Source organism: Ranitomeya variabilis, chromosome 2 (assembly GCF_051348905.1).
Source record: "Ranitomeya variabilis isolate aRanVar5 chromosome 2, aRanVar5.hap1, whole genome shotgun sequence".
Taxonomy (NCBI): Eukaryota; Metazoa; Chordata; class Amphibia; order Anura; family Dendrobatidae; genus Ranitomeya; species Ranitomeya variabilis.
This window is the reverse complement of record NC_135233.1, coordinates 1039561744-1039579862: the sequence shown is the minus strand read 5'-3', so window position 1 is coordinate 1039579862 and position 18119 is coordinate 1039561744. Positions and strand designations below refer to the sequence as shown.

The 18119-nt window shown below is 47.6% G+C and overlaps 1 protein-coding gene across 3 annotated transcripts; it reads right to left on the bottom strand.

Moving 5' to 3' along the window:
• Positions 1-2825: 2825 nt before the first annotated feature.
• Positions 2826-17643, bottom strand: KLF11 (KLF transcription factor 11). 3 transcript variants are annotated; one of them, XR_013221981.1, is made up of 5 exons: positions 17290-17643; positions 11681-11941; positions 7455-8421; positions 3755-5925; positions 2826-3549 (listed from the first exon to the last, which is right to left on the bottom strand). XR_013221981.1 is itself a non-coding variant. In XM_077291423.1 (4 exons), exons 1-4 carry the CDS (start codon positions 13624-13626, stop codon positions 5627-5629), a joined length of 1536 nt encoding a protein of 511 aa, XP_077147538.1. In that variant the 5' UTR covers positions 13627-13747; the 3' UTR covers positions 3633-5626. The 3 variants fall into 3 exon arrangements, 2 of the variants coding, with proteins under 2 accessions (XP_077147538.1, XP_077147537.1); XM_077291423.1 differs by lacking the exons at positions 2826-3549; positions 17290-17643 and adding an exon at positions 13618-13747 and having other exon boundaries at positions 3633-5925; XM_077291422.1 differs by lacking the exon at positions 2826-3549 and having other exon boundaries at positions 3634-5925.
• Positions 17644-18119: the final 476 nt, after the last annotated feature.

Genomic DNA, 18119 nt, shown 5'->3' with positions numbered 1-18119 from the left:
ACCCTAATCCCAACTCTAACCCTAACTTTAGCCCCGACCCTAACCCTAACTTTAGCCCCCGTCGTCACAAAAAAAGTTCAATGTAACCTTTTTTTTGTACGTCGCGTCCGCCATTTCCGCGCATGCGTGGCCGTAACTCTGCCCCCTCCTCCCCAGGACATAGACTGGGCAGCGGATGCGTTGAAAAACTGCATCCGCTGCCCATGTTGTGCACAATTTTCACAACGTGCGTCGGTACGTCGGGCCGACGCATTGCGACCGCCCCGTACCGACGCAAGTGTGAAAGAAGCCTAAGGCTACTTTCACACTAGCGTCGTACTCGGCCCATCGCAGTGTGTCGGGCCGACGTACCGACGCTAGCGTTGTAAGCGCCGCACAACGGGTGCAGCGGATGCTGTTTTTTCAACGCATCCGCTGCCCCATTGTGAGGTGCGGGGAGGCGGGGGCGGAGTTCCGGCCGCGCATGCGGTCGGAAATGGCGGACACGTCACACAAAAAAGTTACATGTAGCTTTTTTTGTGCCGACGGTCCGCCAAAGCACGACGCATCCGTCGCACGACGGATGCGACGTGTGGCAATGCATCGCTAATGCAAGCCAATGGAGAAAAAACGCATCCTGCAAGCACTTTTGCAGGATGCGTTTTTTCTCCAACGACGCATTGCGACGGAAGCCAAAAAACGCTAGTGTGAAAGTAGCCTATCCCTAACCCTAGCCCTAAATTTAGCTCCAACCCTAACCGTAAATTTAACCCCAACCCTAACCCTAAATTTAGCCGTAGCCCTAACCCTAATTTTAGCCCCAACTAGTCTCTCCTGCCGGCCGGCAGATGGCAGCAGATGGCGGGCGCACTGGGCATGCGCCCGCCATGAGGAAAAAGCCGGCCTGCAGGAGAAGACAGAAGAGGACCCAGGGACACCGGGTGAGTATGTTAGGGTCCCCGAATCCCCCTATTTCTCTGTCCTCTGATGTGCGATCACATCAGAGGACAGAGAATTACAGATCGCTTTTTTTTTTTTTTTTGCGGTCGCCGGTAAACTGTTAATTACCGGCGATTGCAAAACAGGGGTCGGTGCAAACCGACCCCGATCATGTTCTTTGGGGTCTCGGCTACCCCCGGCAGCCGAGACCCCAAAGATCTTCCGGGTGCCGGGCGGCGGGCGCACTGCGCGTGCGCCCGCCATTTTTTCCCGGAAAAAAGATGGCGGCACCCATCGGGCGCCATGAGGAGCACCGGGGGAGGTAGGCGAGTATTGGGGGGCTATTGGGGGCCATCGGGGACCCTATTTCTCTGTCCTCCGATGTGCGATCACATCGGAGGACAGAGAAATTAAAAGGCAAATCGCGTTTTTTTTTTTTTTTGTTGCGACCGCCGGTAAACGGTTAATTACCGGCGATCGCAACTCGGGGGTCGGTAAAACCCCCCCGAATCATGTTCTCTGGGGTCTCGGCTACCCTCGGCAACCGAGACCCCAGAGGAAATCCGACTCTGGGGGGCGCTATTCACTTTTTCCACAGCGCCGTTAATTAACGGCGCTGTGGTTTAAGTACCCTTAGCGGCCGCCGTTAAAAGGCGTATCGGCGGTCGTTAAGGGGTTAAACCAAAAATAGTGCACGTGATGTATTGCTGCATTCGGAAATACCCAGTTTACAAAACTAGAACCGAGAAAAAACAGTGGCACTTACCCTGTGGCTAAAAAGTTATTCTTTTATCACATACAGGGTGGAGGATACAGACGGAAAAAAGAACGGCAGCCGTTTCACGCTGTCAAGCTCTTCGATCATCCCATATAGTGAACACTATAAAATGAATAAATAAAAAGTGCCAAAAATGTAGCTTTTCCATTATACAGTTGTCTAAAAAACTGGTATCACTGATCACACCATCTCATCCTGCAAGGTATGCAGCTCATCAATTTCACATTTTTTTGTATTTGCGGCCCATTTACCCTGCCAAGTTTGAGACCCCTGGTTTATAGGCTTTTTCAGCATGAAGTCACATGCGTCTGCATAAGAGTAACTCACATAAAATGGTAAAAGTCTTTAAAGGGGTTGTCCAAGTTTAGTATGGAGAATCTCACGCCGTCACAGTTCACCAATGATGTCGAGAGGCTGGTCACATGACCGCAAGTACGTGATTTGCAAAATTCCAGCCACATTCCAACTAGACGTGCACGCAGGGGCGCTGCTATCATGAGGCAAGTTGAATACTTTGCCTCAGGCGGCGGAGCATCCTTAAAGACGGGGCGGCAGTCAGAACACGTGGTGCCGACTCTCCCTGTAATCCCTGCTCTAACACTTGCTGACAGTGCAGTGTCACAACAACCTAACGTGCGGCGTGCCCGGCCGGTGACTGTTACTTACCCGGACTGAGGTGCAGAGGCTGTGCCAAGTCTCCTGACCTGCTGGGACTCACACATTGCTGGGAGTTGGCAGAGCAGTAACCACGGTAAGTAACTAAAAAACATGGAAAAGCACACTCCCTACTGGTCAGAGCAGAGGGAGGAGACAAGGAAACAGCAGAGGAGGCAATGGAAACAGCACACTCCCTAGTGGTCAGAACAGGGTGTATAGCACTTTATGGTTCCTGTGCTGTAAATGTCTACCATAAAGTGACACATGATGAACAGAATGACACTTGGGCAACACCCAGTCAGGTCTGTTCAATGTATAAACAAGAGATCTCATCGTGCTACATAACATTCATTGGAAAGTTTACCAATTTTCCTGTGATTTTATGAGTGTTAATACCCAGATATGAAGCGTAGTTATGGTTTGTGTGCGGTTCTGTGGAACATGTTGATGCGTTATGAATAATTAAATCAACACCAATCACTATGCAAACAAACAAAACTTTTATGAGTCTCAAAAAAAGTGACAATGTTACATTTCTATGAAACAAACAGATTTAATAGGTTAAAAACAAAGTAATGAAATAGTTAACAAATAAGAAAATACTCATAGGCTCAAAGTACAAAAAAAAAAAAATTAGAATAGTCTGCAAACATTGCATTTCTGAGCATGCTGCACACAGTCCGCTCTCATGGACGCTGACATTTCTGTACTAAATTTTACATGTACATCACCAAAACTCTGTGTGAACAGGGGAGGGAAGAAGAGGTGAGTGAGGAGAAGGTGTGTGGCTTCCTGAGACTGCAGCCATTATAAGTAAGGTATGAGACGCTCTGGGCCTCACCCCTCACTTTTCCGAATATGGGCGAAGCTTTTTTTTTTTTTATTATTACCAATAAAAAAAACAACATGGATCTATTTTTTGGGGGATAGAAAAGCTCAAGAAGGTATTCTTAATGTGGAGGTGTAATATCGCCATTATAGTAGGGGACTGAAGCAAAATATTCACTAGATTTGCACTTATCCAACTAAAATCAAAAGGGAAGTAAAGTTAACTATGTGGCTGAATGAGGTATAAGAAACACAAAGTAAGAATAGATTACGAGAAAAAAAAAAAAATAATAATAATAATAATCAGTGTATGAGGTAATAATACTGAGTGAACCCAGAAGGGCAACACTGGAAAGACGGATGTGTCACTTCACACATGGACCACCAGGGGGCCACAGTGGACAAGCAGTCACAATGTGGAAAGACGGATGTGTCACTTCACACATGGACCACCAGGGGGCCACAGTGGACAAGCAGTCACAATGTGGAAAGACGGATGTGTCACTTCACACATGGACCACCAGGGGGCCACAGTGGACAAGCAGTCACAATGTGGAAAGATGGATGTGTCACTTCACACGTGGACCACCAGGGGGCCACAGTGGACAAGCAGTCACAATAGGAATTCAGTCGTTTTCCAGCGCGGTGCCTATATACAAGTGGATAACTTTTCTCTATGTCGGAGCAGATACCGGGAGAGATGCCGCACCATGCCTTAACTAGTTAACCCTATCCATTACATCTCCCTATATGCGACAGTCACCCCTCTCTCCAGCCTTGAGATCAAACATTAAAATGCAGCTAAAATAAAATAATGTAATAACATACAATGTATAGTGCAATAGATATAATAGACATAAAGTATCAGATTCCCTTTGATAAGCATGCAGGTGGGGGTCTATAGACAATGGCGACGTCTCGAGCCCGTTCCCAGATACCCCATACGGAGTGCAATCAATTTGTACAGAAGGGACGATACTCGCTGCTAAACTCATCAAGTGAAAATGAATGACATCCATTAAGTTTATTAAAACCAGAAGATTCCTTCACCAAATTAATAAGAAGCATTCTTAAAGGGATTGTCCATTTTGGAATTGCTCTTCCAGACTGTCCACAGGCAACATCTAATCTACTATTCTTGATGATCGCCCCTATTACAAGCTTTCAGAGGTGTCATTATATAGTTATATAGTTCATCTTCCTGTCGCTATGACAACACTTCCTGTCCATATAGCCCAACTTCCCCAAGACAGGACAATTTGACTGGTTGAGCCTTCACAATGGTGAACTCCACTCCAAGAGATGCATTCGGCCACTTTCTCATCAAATTTAAAAAAAAAAAAAAAAAAACCCCAAAAAACAAAACTGTAAACTGTTGTATAGAGACGCAAGCAAAGACCCCGTCACTTCCCCCTGACGCTGCGTTTCAGGATTATCCATTGCCCATGCATTAGAGGTGGCCGGTACGGTGTACAAAACACTGAAGTAGGTGGTGGCCATATGGAAGACCGGGCGGCCGCTTCTCTGCGCTTTCCTTTTTTGCACAAGCGGCAGAACCTCCCGTGTGGAGGAGGCAGACACATGGCTGCGGCCACCAAGCGCCGATCTATGGGCTACCAGGAGATACTGGAATTTTTGATTTATTTTTATTTTTTTTTTTAATGTTTAAAAAAAAAAAAATTAAAAAAAAAATGGCCAATTCCCTCTTAAAGGGGGTCTCCAAGTGCCAGTCACTTCCGCATTGGAGGTGATCGTCGTCCCTGATGACGGTGCGTCTGCCAGGACACTGGAACAATTGACAGATATCAAGCACGCATCCTGGTCCTGGTAGACATGTTCCGATGCACCGCCGTCCTGCTGCCCCCAATAGGGGAAGCGAGTGACACCGGAGAACCCTAGTAGGCATAAATCACACCTCTAAAAACGGAAGGGGCGATGCCGAATCCCAACTACAGGGCAACTGTAAACAACAGACTGATAAAAAAAGCAATTTTTAGATTGTCCAGACATTGAAAAAAAATATATACATATATAACAAACGCTATGATATACCAAGCGGTGGAAGCCACGCGGGGATCGGTTGTATCAAACGGGTCTTATACTAATAAGAATCGACAACAAAAGTCTGTACATCCTATATGGCAAATCAAAAACTTAAAAAAAAAAAAAAAGTATAAATTTTTTTTGCAAAATTGCGGTCTGCTCGGAATCATACACAAATGCATAACATGCTTATTGCCACAATATCAGGATTTATTTTCCTATGTAAAAGGCTGGGAACGAAGGTTGATAAGAAGTCGCATCACGTGGAAAGCGAAAGCAAAACTGCAACAGGGATCTGACAAGGTAAAGTCAACCGAGAAGTGAGGATTTTTTTGTGTGTGCGTCCAGTCTCTGGTGCTTACTAGGTAAAGAGTTGGAATTTGCCAGCTCGATCCGTCCCTTTCACACTGGCGCAGACATGGAGACCAGCATGCCTAGCGGCGGCGCAGCGCATCTTGATTGATCTGACGTCATTATTCTGTTTAGCTTTCCGACCTCTGTCTGCCACGTGGGCACCTTCTTTGCTGTCATGTGCCGCCGGGCGTGCTTGGTCAGGTGGTCGCTGCGCATGAACCGCCGATCACACACGGGGCAGGCAAACTTCTTTTCCCCTGTGTGTGTTCGACGGTGTCGGGAAAGTTCATCTGATCTGGCAAATTTTTTATCACATCCTTCCCAGTTACAGCTGAAAGGTTTTTCGCCTGCAAGTTAAGAGAGATCAATTAGTAAACAATAAAAGATTCGGTGGTTCCAGAAAACACGTTTACAACATGACAATTTAGAAAAAGCTATAAAAAGTCAGGCTGGAGGGGATCCAACTGGCACACCTACATTCCCTCCTCTATCACCAAGTCCTTAGTTTCATTGGTAACTTGGCCAAACATAACTCAGTACCTTTAGGGGATGTCAGTCCTTAGGGTACAAGTCTACGGTCACTCTGCAGACTTGTGAATCCTCACAGAGCGTGCCGTCAGGATTCTAAGCATCGGTCACATGCCGACTAGACATACACAGCCTCCCTCAATGGAGACCACACACGTCTAGTTGGAATGTGCCCAGAAGTACGCAAACTGCATACTTGCAGTCCCACGATCACCAGATCACAGAATCACAAGATTCACAGAGTGACTGCAGACTTGTACCACAACCACTTAAAGGTTTCACACAAGTTCAGAGTTGTATGGAGTCATACTAATGTACCCACAGGTGTCTATGAGGCACCCATGTACCCCGTATACCCCCAATTATCATATGTGGACTTTTGGAGGCTGGTTAATACTGGATGTAAACTAGATCTGGTATGCAGAAAATACGCCACATCTATCATGATGACACAAGTTTATTTAATCTATCTCATGCCAAGATTTTCCATCAAAATTTTGGAGTCATTTTCCCACAAATAAGCCATGCCCTTTTATTTAAGTCAAACCCCTTTTTTGCTACTGTGCAGTGATAAGCTAAAATGTCTAAAACACATAAATCTGGAACAAGGAATGTATGCTGGTTTTAAGGAAGAAATTGAGCCAGACCTCCAGTGCTTTTAGCGTAGTAATGTGGGCCATAATTCCCAGTCTGGATGTAGATGGCAGTGCCCTGGCTGATCGCGGATCTCCTGACCTGAACTTACAGCTTTATAGGTGTGTATGATGCTGTACGTTCATATCAGGATACCAGCGGTCAATGTATGTACAGACTGTGAAATATGGACGTCTGAACCAAACCCTAATATGTCCCACTGAGAATTGGTAAAAATCCAGAAGTGACTGCATAATTGTCCGAAAGGTGCCGTTCCTTCTCTGGATCCTCTGCCCTATAAAACAATGGGGTTCCCCTGACCTTAGTTCGACCAGGCTAATTTCCCGGCATGTAATGGGTGATGAAACTTGCTGACCAGAGGATATATCATGGCCCCGATTCATCAAAATGGTTGCGCCATTAAGACATTGAAAAGTTGCACAATTTTTGAGCAACGCAAAATCTGCACAAAAATTGTGATTTTTGGCAGTTTCTGCAGCTCTACCAAAATACAGGAACTGGGGAGAAGTCATAGCAGGAAGGGGTGTGGACATGCCCACCCATCGAAAGTGTCACTGATAAGATGCTCCTCTTAATGGATTTAGAGCATCTTATTTCTGCATAACCTTCATTAGGACAGGCATGCGAAACGACAGACTTAATAAATCGGGGCCTATGAGGCCTGGCATAGTCATGAAGCAAATGCGCGGCTCACCTGTGTGGGTTCGAAGGTGTGCTTTAAGATGTGAACTTTTAAAATAAGTCTTTTTACAGCCAGTGAAACTGCACACATAGTTACGTCTCCGGGAGAAGTCCAATTGTGGGGGGCCGCATTGGCCGGAGGTTATGAACACGGGGGCTGGGGCGAGGGGAAGTAACTTTGTGCTCCCGACTGTCATTAGAGTCTGTGAACATTGTGGAGGTGGCTGTGCAACAGGTGCTTGGGGAAGGACGAACATTACGGCCCCCTGAGATATAGGCGTGCCCATAAGGACTGGCTGTGCAAGCGGTGTGGTTTGGGGTAGGATTGGCTTGACGGTATTGCACATCGGTTGCCGAGCAGGCTTTATGAAAGCGGAAAGAACACCAGCTTGTGCAGCAACTGGAATCATCTGGCAAAGGACAGGGGGGCTCGAAACCGGGACAGGAGCCATGGGGTTGGTCTCAGCTAAGTGTTCATTTTCACATTTCGTCAGCGTGGCTGTCGAAGCATCGGCTACTTTCCGGCAGCCCATTTCTGCGTGTGGACAGGGCATATCAGTCTGTGGCAGAAGGTGCAGAGGTGAGGAACTTTGTGAGCCATCCTCATGGGCATTTGTCTCTTTGGTGAGCTTGGAATGTTTGACTTCACATGTCTTATGGGATAAGTTTTCCCCAGCCGGTACGCTTCCCCTGGAGAGTAGTTGGGGAACGTGATGAAAGGCGGAAGTGTCGGCCGTGTGGCGTATGACACTGGTCACCATTGCCCTGCAAGGCTGAGACTTTGGAGAAACGGCCAACTCTTGAGAAGACTCCAGGCTGTGGATCCCTTGCGGGAATAACTTGGACACAGATGAGGAGGACATCAAACAATGGGAATCGCTAGCCATCACGGTCACTGGTTTGGAATAGGTCACTTGGGAGGCAGGAGGGAGTGTGGTGCATGGTTCAGCAAATTCTGGACTGTGTGGAGGGGTCATGCACTGGGAAAAAAAAAACATGAGTGAGGTCAGGTAAAGTGCGATATCAGCATTTAGGCACATTTTTGGAAACTCTTGAACTACAACTAAAATTACAAAGATATTTCCATTACTAATATAGGAGGAGAGTTAGCTGTAGCCATAGTTCTAGCAGACCGCGTACCCAAAAAGCATCGGCAAAGCGACTTTAGCTCTACGACTCAATGTAATATTAAAAGGCTTAAAAAGGGGTCATCCAGGCTATATTAACCTGTTAGATGTCGCTATAGATCAAGACTGCAGAATCTAAGAAGTAGGAATTGGGGTCAAGTGTTGTTTCCGATAACATGATTGCAGGGTGTTTGTAAATCTAGGTATCCCAGATTGTGGCTGATCTTCATAGGATTATAGGATTGAGGTGTAACATACAAGAGGGTCATCGCAGCTTCAAATCCCATAGGGGATAATTTAAAGAAACGTAAAGAGGAAAAATCCAAAAACTATACCACACTATATCTTGGAATGTAAATAAAATGAAAAAAAAATAAAAATTGAATAATAAGAGATGAGAATGTTGTATACGGACCCCAAAATACTAATGATATAAATTACAGGTTATGTGGCAAGACCGCCACGATACAGCTCGTGATGAGTGAATGTGCCCGGATAAGGTGTTATCGGCGCATGCTTGGGTTCCCGAGTGTCATCGGCGTGTTCGAATAATATGCTCGAGTCCCTGCAGCTGCATGTCTCGCGGCTGTTAGACATGCAATCCTTGGATGTGTTGCAGCTGTCGAACAGGCTGCAAGATATGCAGCCGCGGGGACTCAAACCCATTTTTCGAGCACACCGAAGACACTCCGTTAGCACCCGAGCATGCTCGGATAAAACGTTATCCGAGCACGGTCGCTCATCACTATTCTCTATCATTTGAAAAAAAAAAAAAAAAGAAGGCGAAGAGAAAATCTAAAGCGAAGAAGAACGCCATTGTCACCAAAAAAAACGACATAAACCTGGTGCCGACCCTGTTCGGCACATAAACTGATCTGTTCTCAGCTCCACCAGCGGCTGGATGTAAATGGTGAATGGAGCCAGAACAGCACCGCTCTGTACACTGTGCAGTGCTGTTCTCAGATACTGCAGATCATCTCATATTGAAGTGCACAGGGGCTGAATTTATTATTAGTCTCTTTATATAGCGCTAACATATTCCGCAGCGCTTTACAGGTTGCACACATTATCATCTCTGTCCCCGATGGGCTCACAATCTACATTCCCTATCAGTATGGCTGTGGAATGTGGGAGGGAACCGGAGAACCCGGAAGAAACCCACACAAACATGGGGAGAACATACAAACTCCTTGCAGGTGTTGTCCTTGGTGGGATTTGAACTCAGGACCCCAGCGCAGCAAAGCAACACTGCTAACCACTGAGCCACCGTGCTGCCCATCTGTAGCACCTCAGTAGTGACCACTACACAATGTGCAGAGCTAGGCTGTTCTGGCTCCATTCACATACAACCGCTGGTGAAGCCAAAAACAGTTGATCGTTGACGGTGCCGGGTGTTAGACTCCCAATCTGACATTGATGACCTAAACTGAGGACATAGTAAACCTGGAGAACCTCCTTAAACATACTAGGTGTCTTTGCATTTCAGGATTTAAGGACCTGTCAGTTTTCATGGGTATTCCGCTAAACTTTTGAAGCTAAACTTTTTTGTTCTAAACTTTGAGCCAGTCATACCCCCCGAGGAGCACATTTGAACCTTTTAGTGGCCATCAGCATGAACTTTCATAGATATTAAATATAAATATCGATTTCCTAGACGCATTGACTACTTGGCTTGTAGCATTTTTCCAGGCCTAAAATTATTGCATTAGTGTCATACAGAAGGCTGAGGCTACGTGCACACGTTGCGGAAAGTCTTGCGGATTTTTCCGGACTGATTTTCGTAAATCCGCAGGAAATCCGCACTGCGGATTTACCGAGGTTTTTTTTGCGGATTCCACCTGCGGTTTTACGCCTGTGGATTCCTATTATGGAGCAGGTGTAAACCGCTGCGGAATCCGCACAAAGAATTGACATGCTGCGGAATAAACAACGCAGTGTTTCCGCGCGGTTTTTTCCGCAGCATGTGCACTGCGGATTTTGTTTTCCATAGGTTTACATAGTACTGTAAACGCATGGAAAACTGCTGCGAATCTGCAGTGGCCGATCCGCTGCGGGTCCGCAGCAAAATCCACAGCGTGTGCACATACCCTAAGGAGATCAAAACCACAAAAAGAGGACTTGAAAATCCTCCATAAATCTATAATAAAAACACCAAGAAAAAGGCAGAGAAAAAAAACTAATTATATATATATATATATATTTTTTTTTTTTGCCCTGGTGTACCAAACGGCCACTCCCTGATTGCAGCCTGGCTGCCTCATCGGTATTACTGCACCTGTGTAGCCGCCATATTTAATTGGGTCCACCGCACCCTGATAGTGCATATGTTTTGAAGCATCTCTGCCTTTTTCTTGGTGTTTTAATTAGAAGGCTAAGGAGCCCAGATTATATTAAATGTTGTCAACCATGGTCAAAATAACTGCAGGCCCTACCAGTGGGAAAAAAAATGGGTGCGCAGGCCTCAGACAGCTCAGTTCTATGATGCTCCAGGGGTTTATCTCCTCAGGGAGGTTACTATGGTGAAGAGCCTCCATAAACAATAGCTCCTTCCAACTTTAATGATGGCAAACGTGAGGATCCAGGTCCACCTGAGGGGCCTTGTAGCATCTCATTAAGCAAAAAACTTGGGATGACCGTACATCACAAACCAAGATATATGCATTTCCACCCAAATTTAGGTCAATGTCGGACACAAACCTGTCAGGCCCTGTAGCACCCACTGGGGGGGTCTTGCCCACATTGTAAAACTGGCCCAAATAACTTAATAGATTTCCATTAGAGGCCTACCAGTTAAATGGTCACCGTTGTCCATAGCAACCAATCAGAACTATGCTTTCATTTTTCCAGAGTAGATTAAGAAATGAGAGCTGAGCTCTGATTGGTTGCTATGGGCAAGAAAATAAAACCTGGCTTTATTGCCCACAGCAACCAATTTGTTATGCTTTGGTTATATGGCGCCATCATATTCCACAGCGCTGTACAGACATTACCACTACTGGCCTCATCAGGGCTCACAATCGAAATTCCCTATCAGTAGGCCTTTGCGTGTGGGACGTACTCAGATGAAATCAACGCAAACATGGGAGAACCACACTGGGTGTCAAATTCTTACCAATGTGGCTAAAGAGTGGAACTCTCTGGTCATGGATAGAGGCGATTCACAATGCAAGATGAAGTCGGAAGAATCGGAGGCGGGAGTCAGCGGTCGCATCTTCAGCATGTCGCCTTTCTGGCTTCGTTGACCCCAGGAACTCATACAGACCAAAGCCTCCACAGCTTCAAAGTCATTCTGCTCCAGCGTGCTGCAGGACGATCTTTCACTGTCATGTCTCTTCCTTTCCAGTATGGACTCACAGATGTCCATGAAGTCAACCTACGGTACAAAAAAACCAAAAAAAAAAAACCACAGAACCATTATTATAGCACGCATTACCGGGATAGATGACTGACAACATCTTACAATCAAGATGACACCTTGGTGGTTTTATAAACCATTGCTACACCCAAGCAAAATTTACACAAACGGAGAAAAAAAAATAAAAAAAATTTCAGATAATCACTTATGGACTACCAATAGATCCGGGTGGTTCGCATTACACACTGCATAGTATAGAAGATGCACAAGCTCCTACAGCTGCAGGAGTGGGGAGCTGGCTGTCAGACACGGCCAGACTCCCCACAGAAGGCTGAGATGGAAAATGACAAGGTCTGCCCTCCCAATCGCTGTATAGAAAGCGCTGAGGAAGTGATCTCTGAGTGTGGGGAGGGAGCAGGAATTGCTGGGCCCTTAGGCTATGTTCACACGTTGCGGTTTTTGCTGCGGATCCGCAGCAGTTTTCCATGTGGTGTATAGTACAATGTTAACCTATGGAAAACAAAAACCGCAGTGCACATGCTGCGGAAAAAACTGCACGGAAACGCAGCGGTTTATTTTCCGCAGCATGTCAATTCTTTGTACGGAATCAGCAGCGGTTTTACACCTGCCCCATTATAGAAACCCGCATGTGTCTAAAACCACAGTGGAAACCGCACAAAAAACCATGATAAAATCCGCAGTACTTTTGGCACTGCGGATTTATCAAATCCGCTGCGGAAAATTCCGCAGCGGAATCTGCAACGTGTGAACATAGCCTAAGAGACCCAGTCAGCTCCGCTATGCAGTCAAGAGGCTACATATATATTGAATTGTCCCCAAAGGTCTTTTATGACTTCATGGTGGGCACAATATAAATTAACAGCTAAAAGAAGGAAGGGGGGGGGGGGAAAGTTGCTACTAATCCAAGTCACTGTTGCAAGCCATACCCCCCCATTTAAAAAAAGAAAAAAAAAAAAAGTGTCCAATATATAAAAATTAAAGAAAGATTATAAAAAAATTTATACGCATGTTTCTTTATTTTCCAAACCCACCAACATCGGAAAAACAAAAATTCGGCCCCATATCTAAAATAAAAAAATAAAAAGACACAAAGCTTATTTGAATGTCTGAATAAGAAAAGGTGCAGGTCTTTACACTGCATGTATGATATAAAGAAAAAAAACAAAACCTGAAAATGTGCCTGGTCAGGACTGGGGTTAAATGAGATCTCACTTGTAAAGCGCCATGGAATAAATGGCGCTATAACAATAAATAATAATAATCCCATGCGCTCAGCACTGCTCCGGATGACAGGTTATAATATATCACTGCAGCTGCTGTTACTAATAATCATCATCAAGGTAAATGTGCAGTATAATTAGGTCATTTCTGTAAATGAGCACTTTCATAGAGCTATAAATCACTTATGATATATTTATAACATGACATCACCCAGGTCACGGGTCACTCCACACCCACACGGAGGAGGACAACACCCACTCATGTTCTGTACCGGCAGCGCATGCAGCTACGAACTAAGCCTGCAGGACAGAGAATGTGACTGTTCTCAGAATGACACTTCTACTTGTCTTTATTAATGGTATGTAAAATATCTTCTCTCTCTCCCGGTCTCCTATCTATGTGCAGACAAATCTTTAGCTCCCACACACTGGATCCAGCCCTCTTATATTCACCTCTCTCATTTCTATCCATCTCTAAATCACAGGTAGAAGCTGTCTTCAGGGAGTACAGAGTTTCCGGTGAGATAGAGGTGACGGTTGGTGCTCATAGAGTTCTATGCAGAACTGTAACCGTCCTTTCAGGAGAACTTGCAGCAGAATGTCTGGGTTCCGATAGCTCCTCCCCTTCATAGTAATTTAAAAGCACCATCATCTCCTATCTCAGCAATGGGAAACTGAACACAGCCTTGACAGAAGAGAAAGCAGATTTCCCTGATAAGAAACTACAAAGTTGCTTATTTTCATGTGTACTATGGATTTATGAAATAAACATAATTACTCTTTAATTATCTGTATGTCTCCCCATATATTACCCATTTGGGCAGCATTGTGGCTCAGTGGTTACACTGCAGCCTTACAGCTCTGGGGTTATGGGTTCAAATCCCACCAAGGACAACATCTGTAAGGAGTTCGTATGTTCTCCCCGTGTTTGTGTGGGTTTCCACCGGGTTCTCCAGTTTCCTCCCACATTCCAAAGACATCCTGATAGGGAATGTAGACTGTGAGCCCCATCAGGGACAGTGATATCATCTATAAAGTGCAGGAACATGAAGGCGCTATAAAAGCACAATAAATAATAATCTATCTTCCCATTGCTATATATTTAGAGCTTTGTTCACATCTATTATGTCCATCTTTGTATTTCCTTAGAGGAACAGAAAAGCAAAACTTAGAAGGCAGTGATGCCCCCCTCCTCATGAGACCCCAATACAGTCACTTGTAGGTGTCTTCAGTCCTTCTATTGTAATTACATATTTAACATTTAAAGCATCTACCTACTCGCTATGTATAATTCCGCCATATCTGTATTATTTTGGTTACGTTTTGCTGATATAGCGCCATCATATTCTGCAGCACTTTATAGATATCATCTCTGTCCCCATCGGGGCTCACAATCTACATTCCCTATCAGTGTGGTCTTTGGAGTGTGGGAGGAAACCGGAGAACCCATGCAAACACGGGAGAACATACAAACTCCTTGCAGATGGGGGGGGGATTTGTACTCAGGGCTGCAAAGTGACAGTGCTAACCACTGAGCCACCCTGCCGCCCATATTGTATCATTCACAGGACAAAAGCAAAGAAAACAAATGTGGAGACCCTAAGACGTCACATACAATGGTTTATTCCAGAAATCAATGGTGGGAAGAGGATGGAGCTCAGCGCGGCCTCTTCTGTATGCGAGTGGTGCGCGTCCTCAGATAACCTGCAGCAACATGGAGACCGTGGTCCCCGGCCGCAGACGGCTGCACAGACAGTGGTACCCCCAGCAAGCACGGGATTGTGGGAAATAAAAGCATTGGCTGAGGAGCTCGCAGTCTATAGTGATAAAGGAGTGATGACAGATCCATGATACTATAGGAATAGTGATCTCCAGCTCCCAGATGCAGCAGAGCCGGGTTACATCTGCACACCCCATCACAGTGTTCACCCACAGCCCTATGGAATCCCAGATAACAAACTCCACTCTGCTGCATCAGCACCTACAGATGATCAGAGCTGATAGCACAGAGGAAGGAGAGGATGGAGGGAGAGGAAGGAGAGGATGGAGGGAGAGGAAGGAGAGGATGGAGGGAGAGGAAGGAGAGGATGGAGGGAGAGGAAGGAGAGGATGGAGGGAGAGGAAGGAGAGGATGGAGGGAGAGGAAGGAGAGGATGGAGGGAGAGGAAGGAGGGAGAGGAAGGAGAGGATGGAGGGAGAGGAAGGAGAGGATGGAGGGAGAGGAAGGAGAGGATGGAGGGAGAGGAAGGAGAGGATGGAGGGAGAGGAAGGAGAGGATGGAGGGAGAGGAAGGAGAGGATGGAGGGAGAGGATGGAGAGGAAGGAGAGGATGGAGGGAGAGGAAGGAGAGGATGGAGGGAGAGGAAGGAGAGGATGGAGGGAGAGGAAGGAGAGGATGGAGGGAGAGGAAGGAGAGGATGGAGGGAGAGGAAGGAGAGGATGGAGGGAGAGGAAGGAGAGGATGGAGGGAGAGGAAGGAGAGGATGGAGGGAGAGGAAGGAGAGGGTGGAGGGAGAGGAAGGAGAGGGTGGAGGGAGAGGAAGGAGAGGGTGGAGGGAGAGGAAGGAGAGGGTGGAGGGAGAGGAAGGAGAGGGAGGAAGGAGAGGAAGGAGAGGGAGGAAGGAGAGGATGGAGGGAGAGGAAGGAGAAGATGGAGGGAGAGGAAGGAGAAGATGGAGGGAGAGGATGGAGGGAGAGGAAGGAGAGGATGGAGGGAGAGGAAGGAGAGGATGGAGGGAGAGGAAGGAGAGGATGGAGGGAGAGGAAGCAGCCATCAGAGCAGCCAGACTCAACTGCCAGGGTCATTTCCGGCCCAGTGATCAGTTATCCGCAGGCCAACAGGTCACAAAGGGTTAACCTTAAAGGAACATGCCCCAACCACAGGAGAGCTTAGGCATCATTCCCTGTGGTCTTTCAGGCGTTTAAGCACTGTGCACAACAAAGGGTTAATCACAACACACACAGAGAACTGTCTTATATCTGCATGAAGTCATGCTGGGGGTTGTAGTGTCACCACAGGTTGCAGAGCAGCGCCGATCCCAGTGAGTGCACATGGCGATGCCCCACACAATCGGGCGGACGATGGGAGTTGTGTCACCAGCTCCTCACTGTGGGGGTCGAGTTATTTTCCACTTTCTGCAGAGGTGAGGAAGAGGGGGGGGGGGGCTTATCGGAGACAATAAGCGGTGACCCCACCCGAGACAAGAGGGCAACGGATCCCAAACTCTGCCCCTCTCCGCCCAAACCCTCCCATGGGGGCGGCGGCTAGGGGGGGATCCAAATATAGCTTTCCAATACGTCACCCATTAAACTAGCCATGTGAGGGGGGCAGGATCAGGAAACGGGGCGGCAACAAGGGGCGGCGTGTGGGTTCAAAATCCAGCCAGAAAAACACAGGGGCGGCGACAGGATGCAAGGGGTTAATGCCAAAGTCTCCGAAGGAAAATGCATCTATTGTGTCACTGTAAGAATCGGGTGTGATCGGAGCATTACTATGGGGCAGCAACACAGACCATAGGGGTGTACACACAAGACAACCCCGCAAATAATGGCAACCGGCACAGAAGAACCCCAGCTCCTACTACTGTACCCCCAACCCCTGTACCCTACTCCTACCCCTGCATCCCCAGCCCCTGCACCCAGCTCCTACTACTGCAGCCCCTGTACCCCAGCTCCTACTACTGTACCCCCAACCCCTGTACCCTACTACTGTACCCCCAACCCCTGTACCCTACTACTGTACCCCCAACCCCTGTACCCTACTACTGTACCCCCAACCCTTGCATCCCAGCTCCTACTACTGCACGCCCAGCTCCTGCACCCCAGCTCCTACCACTGTACCCCCAACCCGTGCACCCCAGCACCCACCACTGTACCCCAGCTCCTGGACCAGCACCCGAAGATTAACCCTCTGCTCGCCACATACACTGCAGACATCGATGCCAGCACTGGCAGACTATTGTGCGATGGGTGACCCCCCAATCCCAGCCCATTACAGACATGTCTGGACACAGCTGATCCCCTCCTCCTGCATGGGCACTGTGCATCCATCACACAGCTGCCAATACTGAGGGGCACCGGCAGATCTACAAGTATTGGAGCTACACACAATCCTGAGGTACTTACAGCTGGCGATGGCTGCTGCTTGTCTGCTGGGCTGACGTTCAGCATGATGAATGGCCGGTACACGGTAACAAAGGATGGAGGAGCAGCAGCAGGTCCTGGTGCCGCCTGCCTGAGCCTGGGCTGCTCATCAGCAATAACAAGCTCGCCTTCTTTGCATTGGGGATGTCATGTTGCATGGGAGGGCCGGCGTGCAGAGCACGCACACAACCACCAGGGGGCGGGGAAGGCAAGATGAGGACAACGCTCTCACGGCAGCGAGAGCCACCGGCCAATCAGAAGCGCGGCTCCCATAGCTCAACAACCAATGGCAGAGCTGCCGGGGAGCGTGATCAGCTCGTGTAGAGAGCGTGCTGAGTGTGCCGGGTGAGAGAACTGGAAAGTAGGGGAAAGGTCGTGCGACTGAAGGGGCGGAGCCAGAGGGAGAGTGCGGCTGTCACTCACGTACACGCCCAGATCCCGCCCACATAGAGTTGTAACGTGTGTGCGGCAGTGATAAATACTAGCGCCTGCAGTCTATATGTGAGACAGTGCGCCCCTCCACTGTATATGTGCGCCCCCTCCACTGTATATGTGCGCCCCTCCACTGTATATGTGCGCCCCCCCTCCACTGTATATGTGCGCCCCCTCCACTGTATATGTGCGCCCCCCCTCCACTGTATATGTGCGCCCCCTCCACTGTATATGTGCGCCCCCTCACCACTGTATGTGTGCGCCCCTCCACTGTATATGTGCGCCCCCTCCACTGTATATGTGCGCCCCTCCACTGTATATGTGCGCCCCCCCTCCACTGTATATGTGCGCCCCCTCCACTGTATATGTGCGCCCCCCCT

Excerpts from the sequence above, each read along its gene's own strand:
- KLF11 (XM_077291422.1), bottom strand. The coding sequence starts at position 17,334 with ATGCTGAACGTCAGCCCAGCAGACAAGCAGCAGCCATCGCCAGCT. Across the intron at positions 11,942-17,289 it reads AGCAGCAGCCATCGCCAGCT|GTTGACTTCATGGACATCTG; the intron begins GTAAGTACCTCA and ends TTTGTACCGTAG. Across the intron at positions 8,422-11,680 it reads TCCACTCTTTAGCCACATTG|TGCATGACCCCTCCACACAG; the intron begins GTAAGAATTTGA and ends TTTTTTTCCCAG.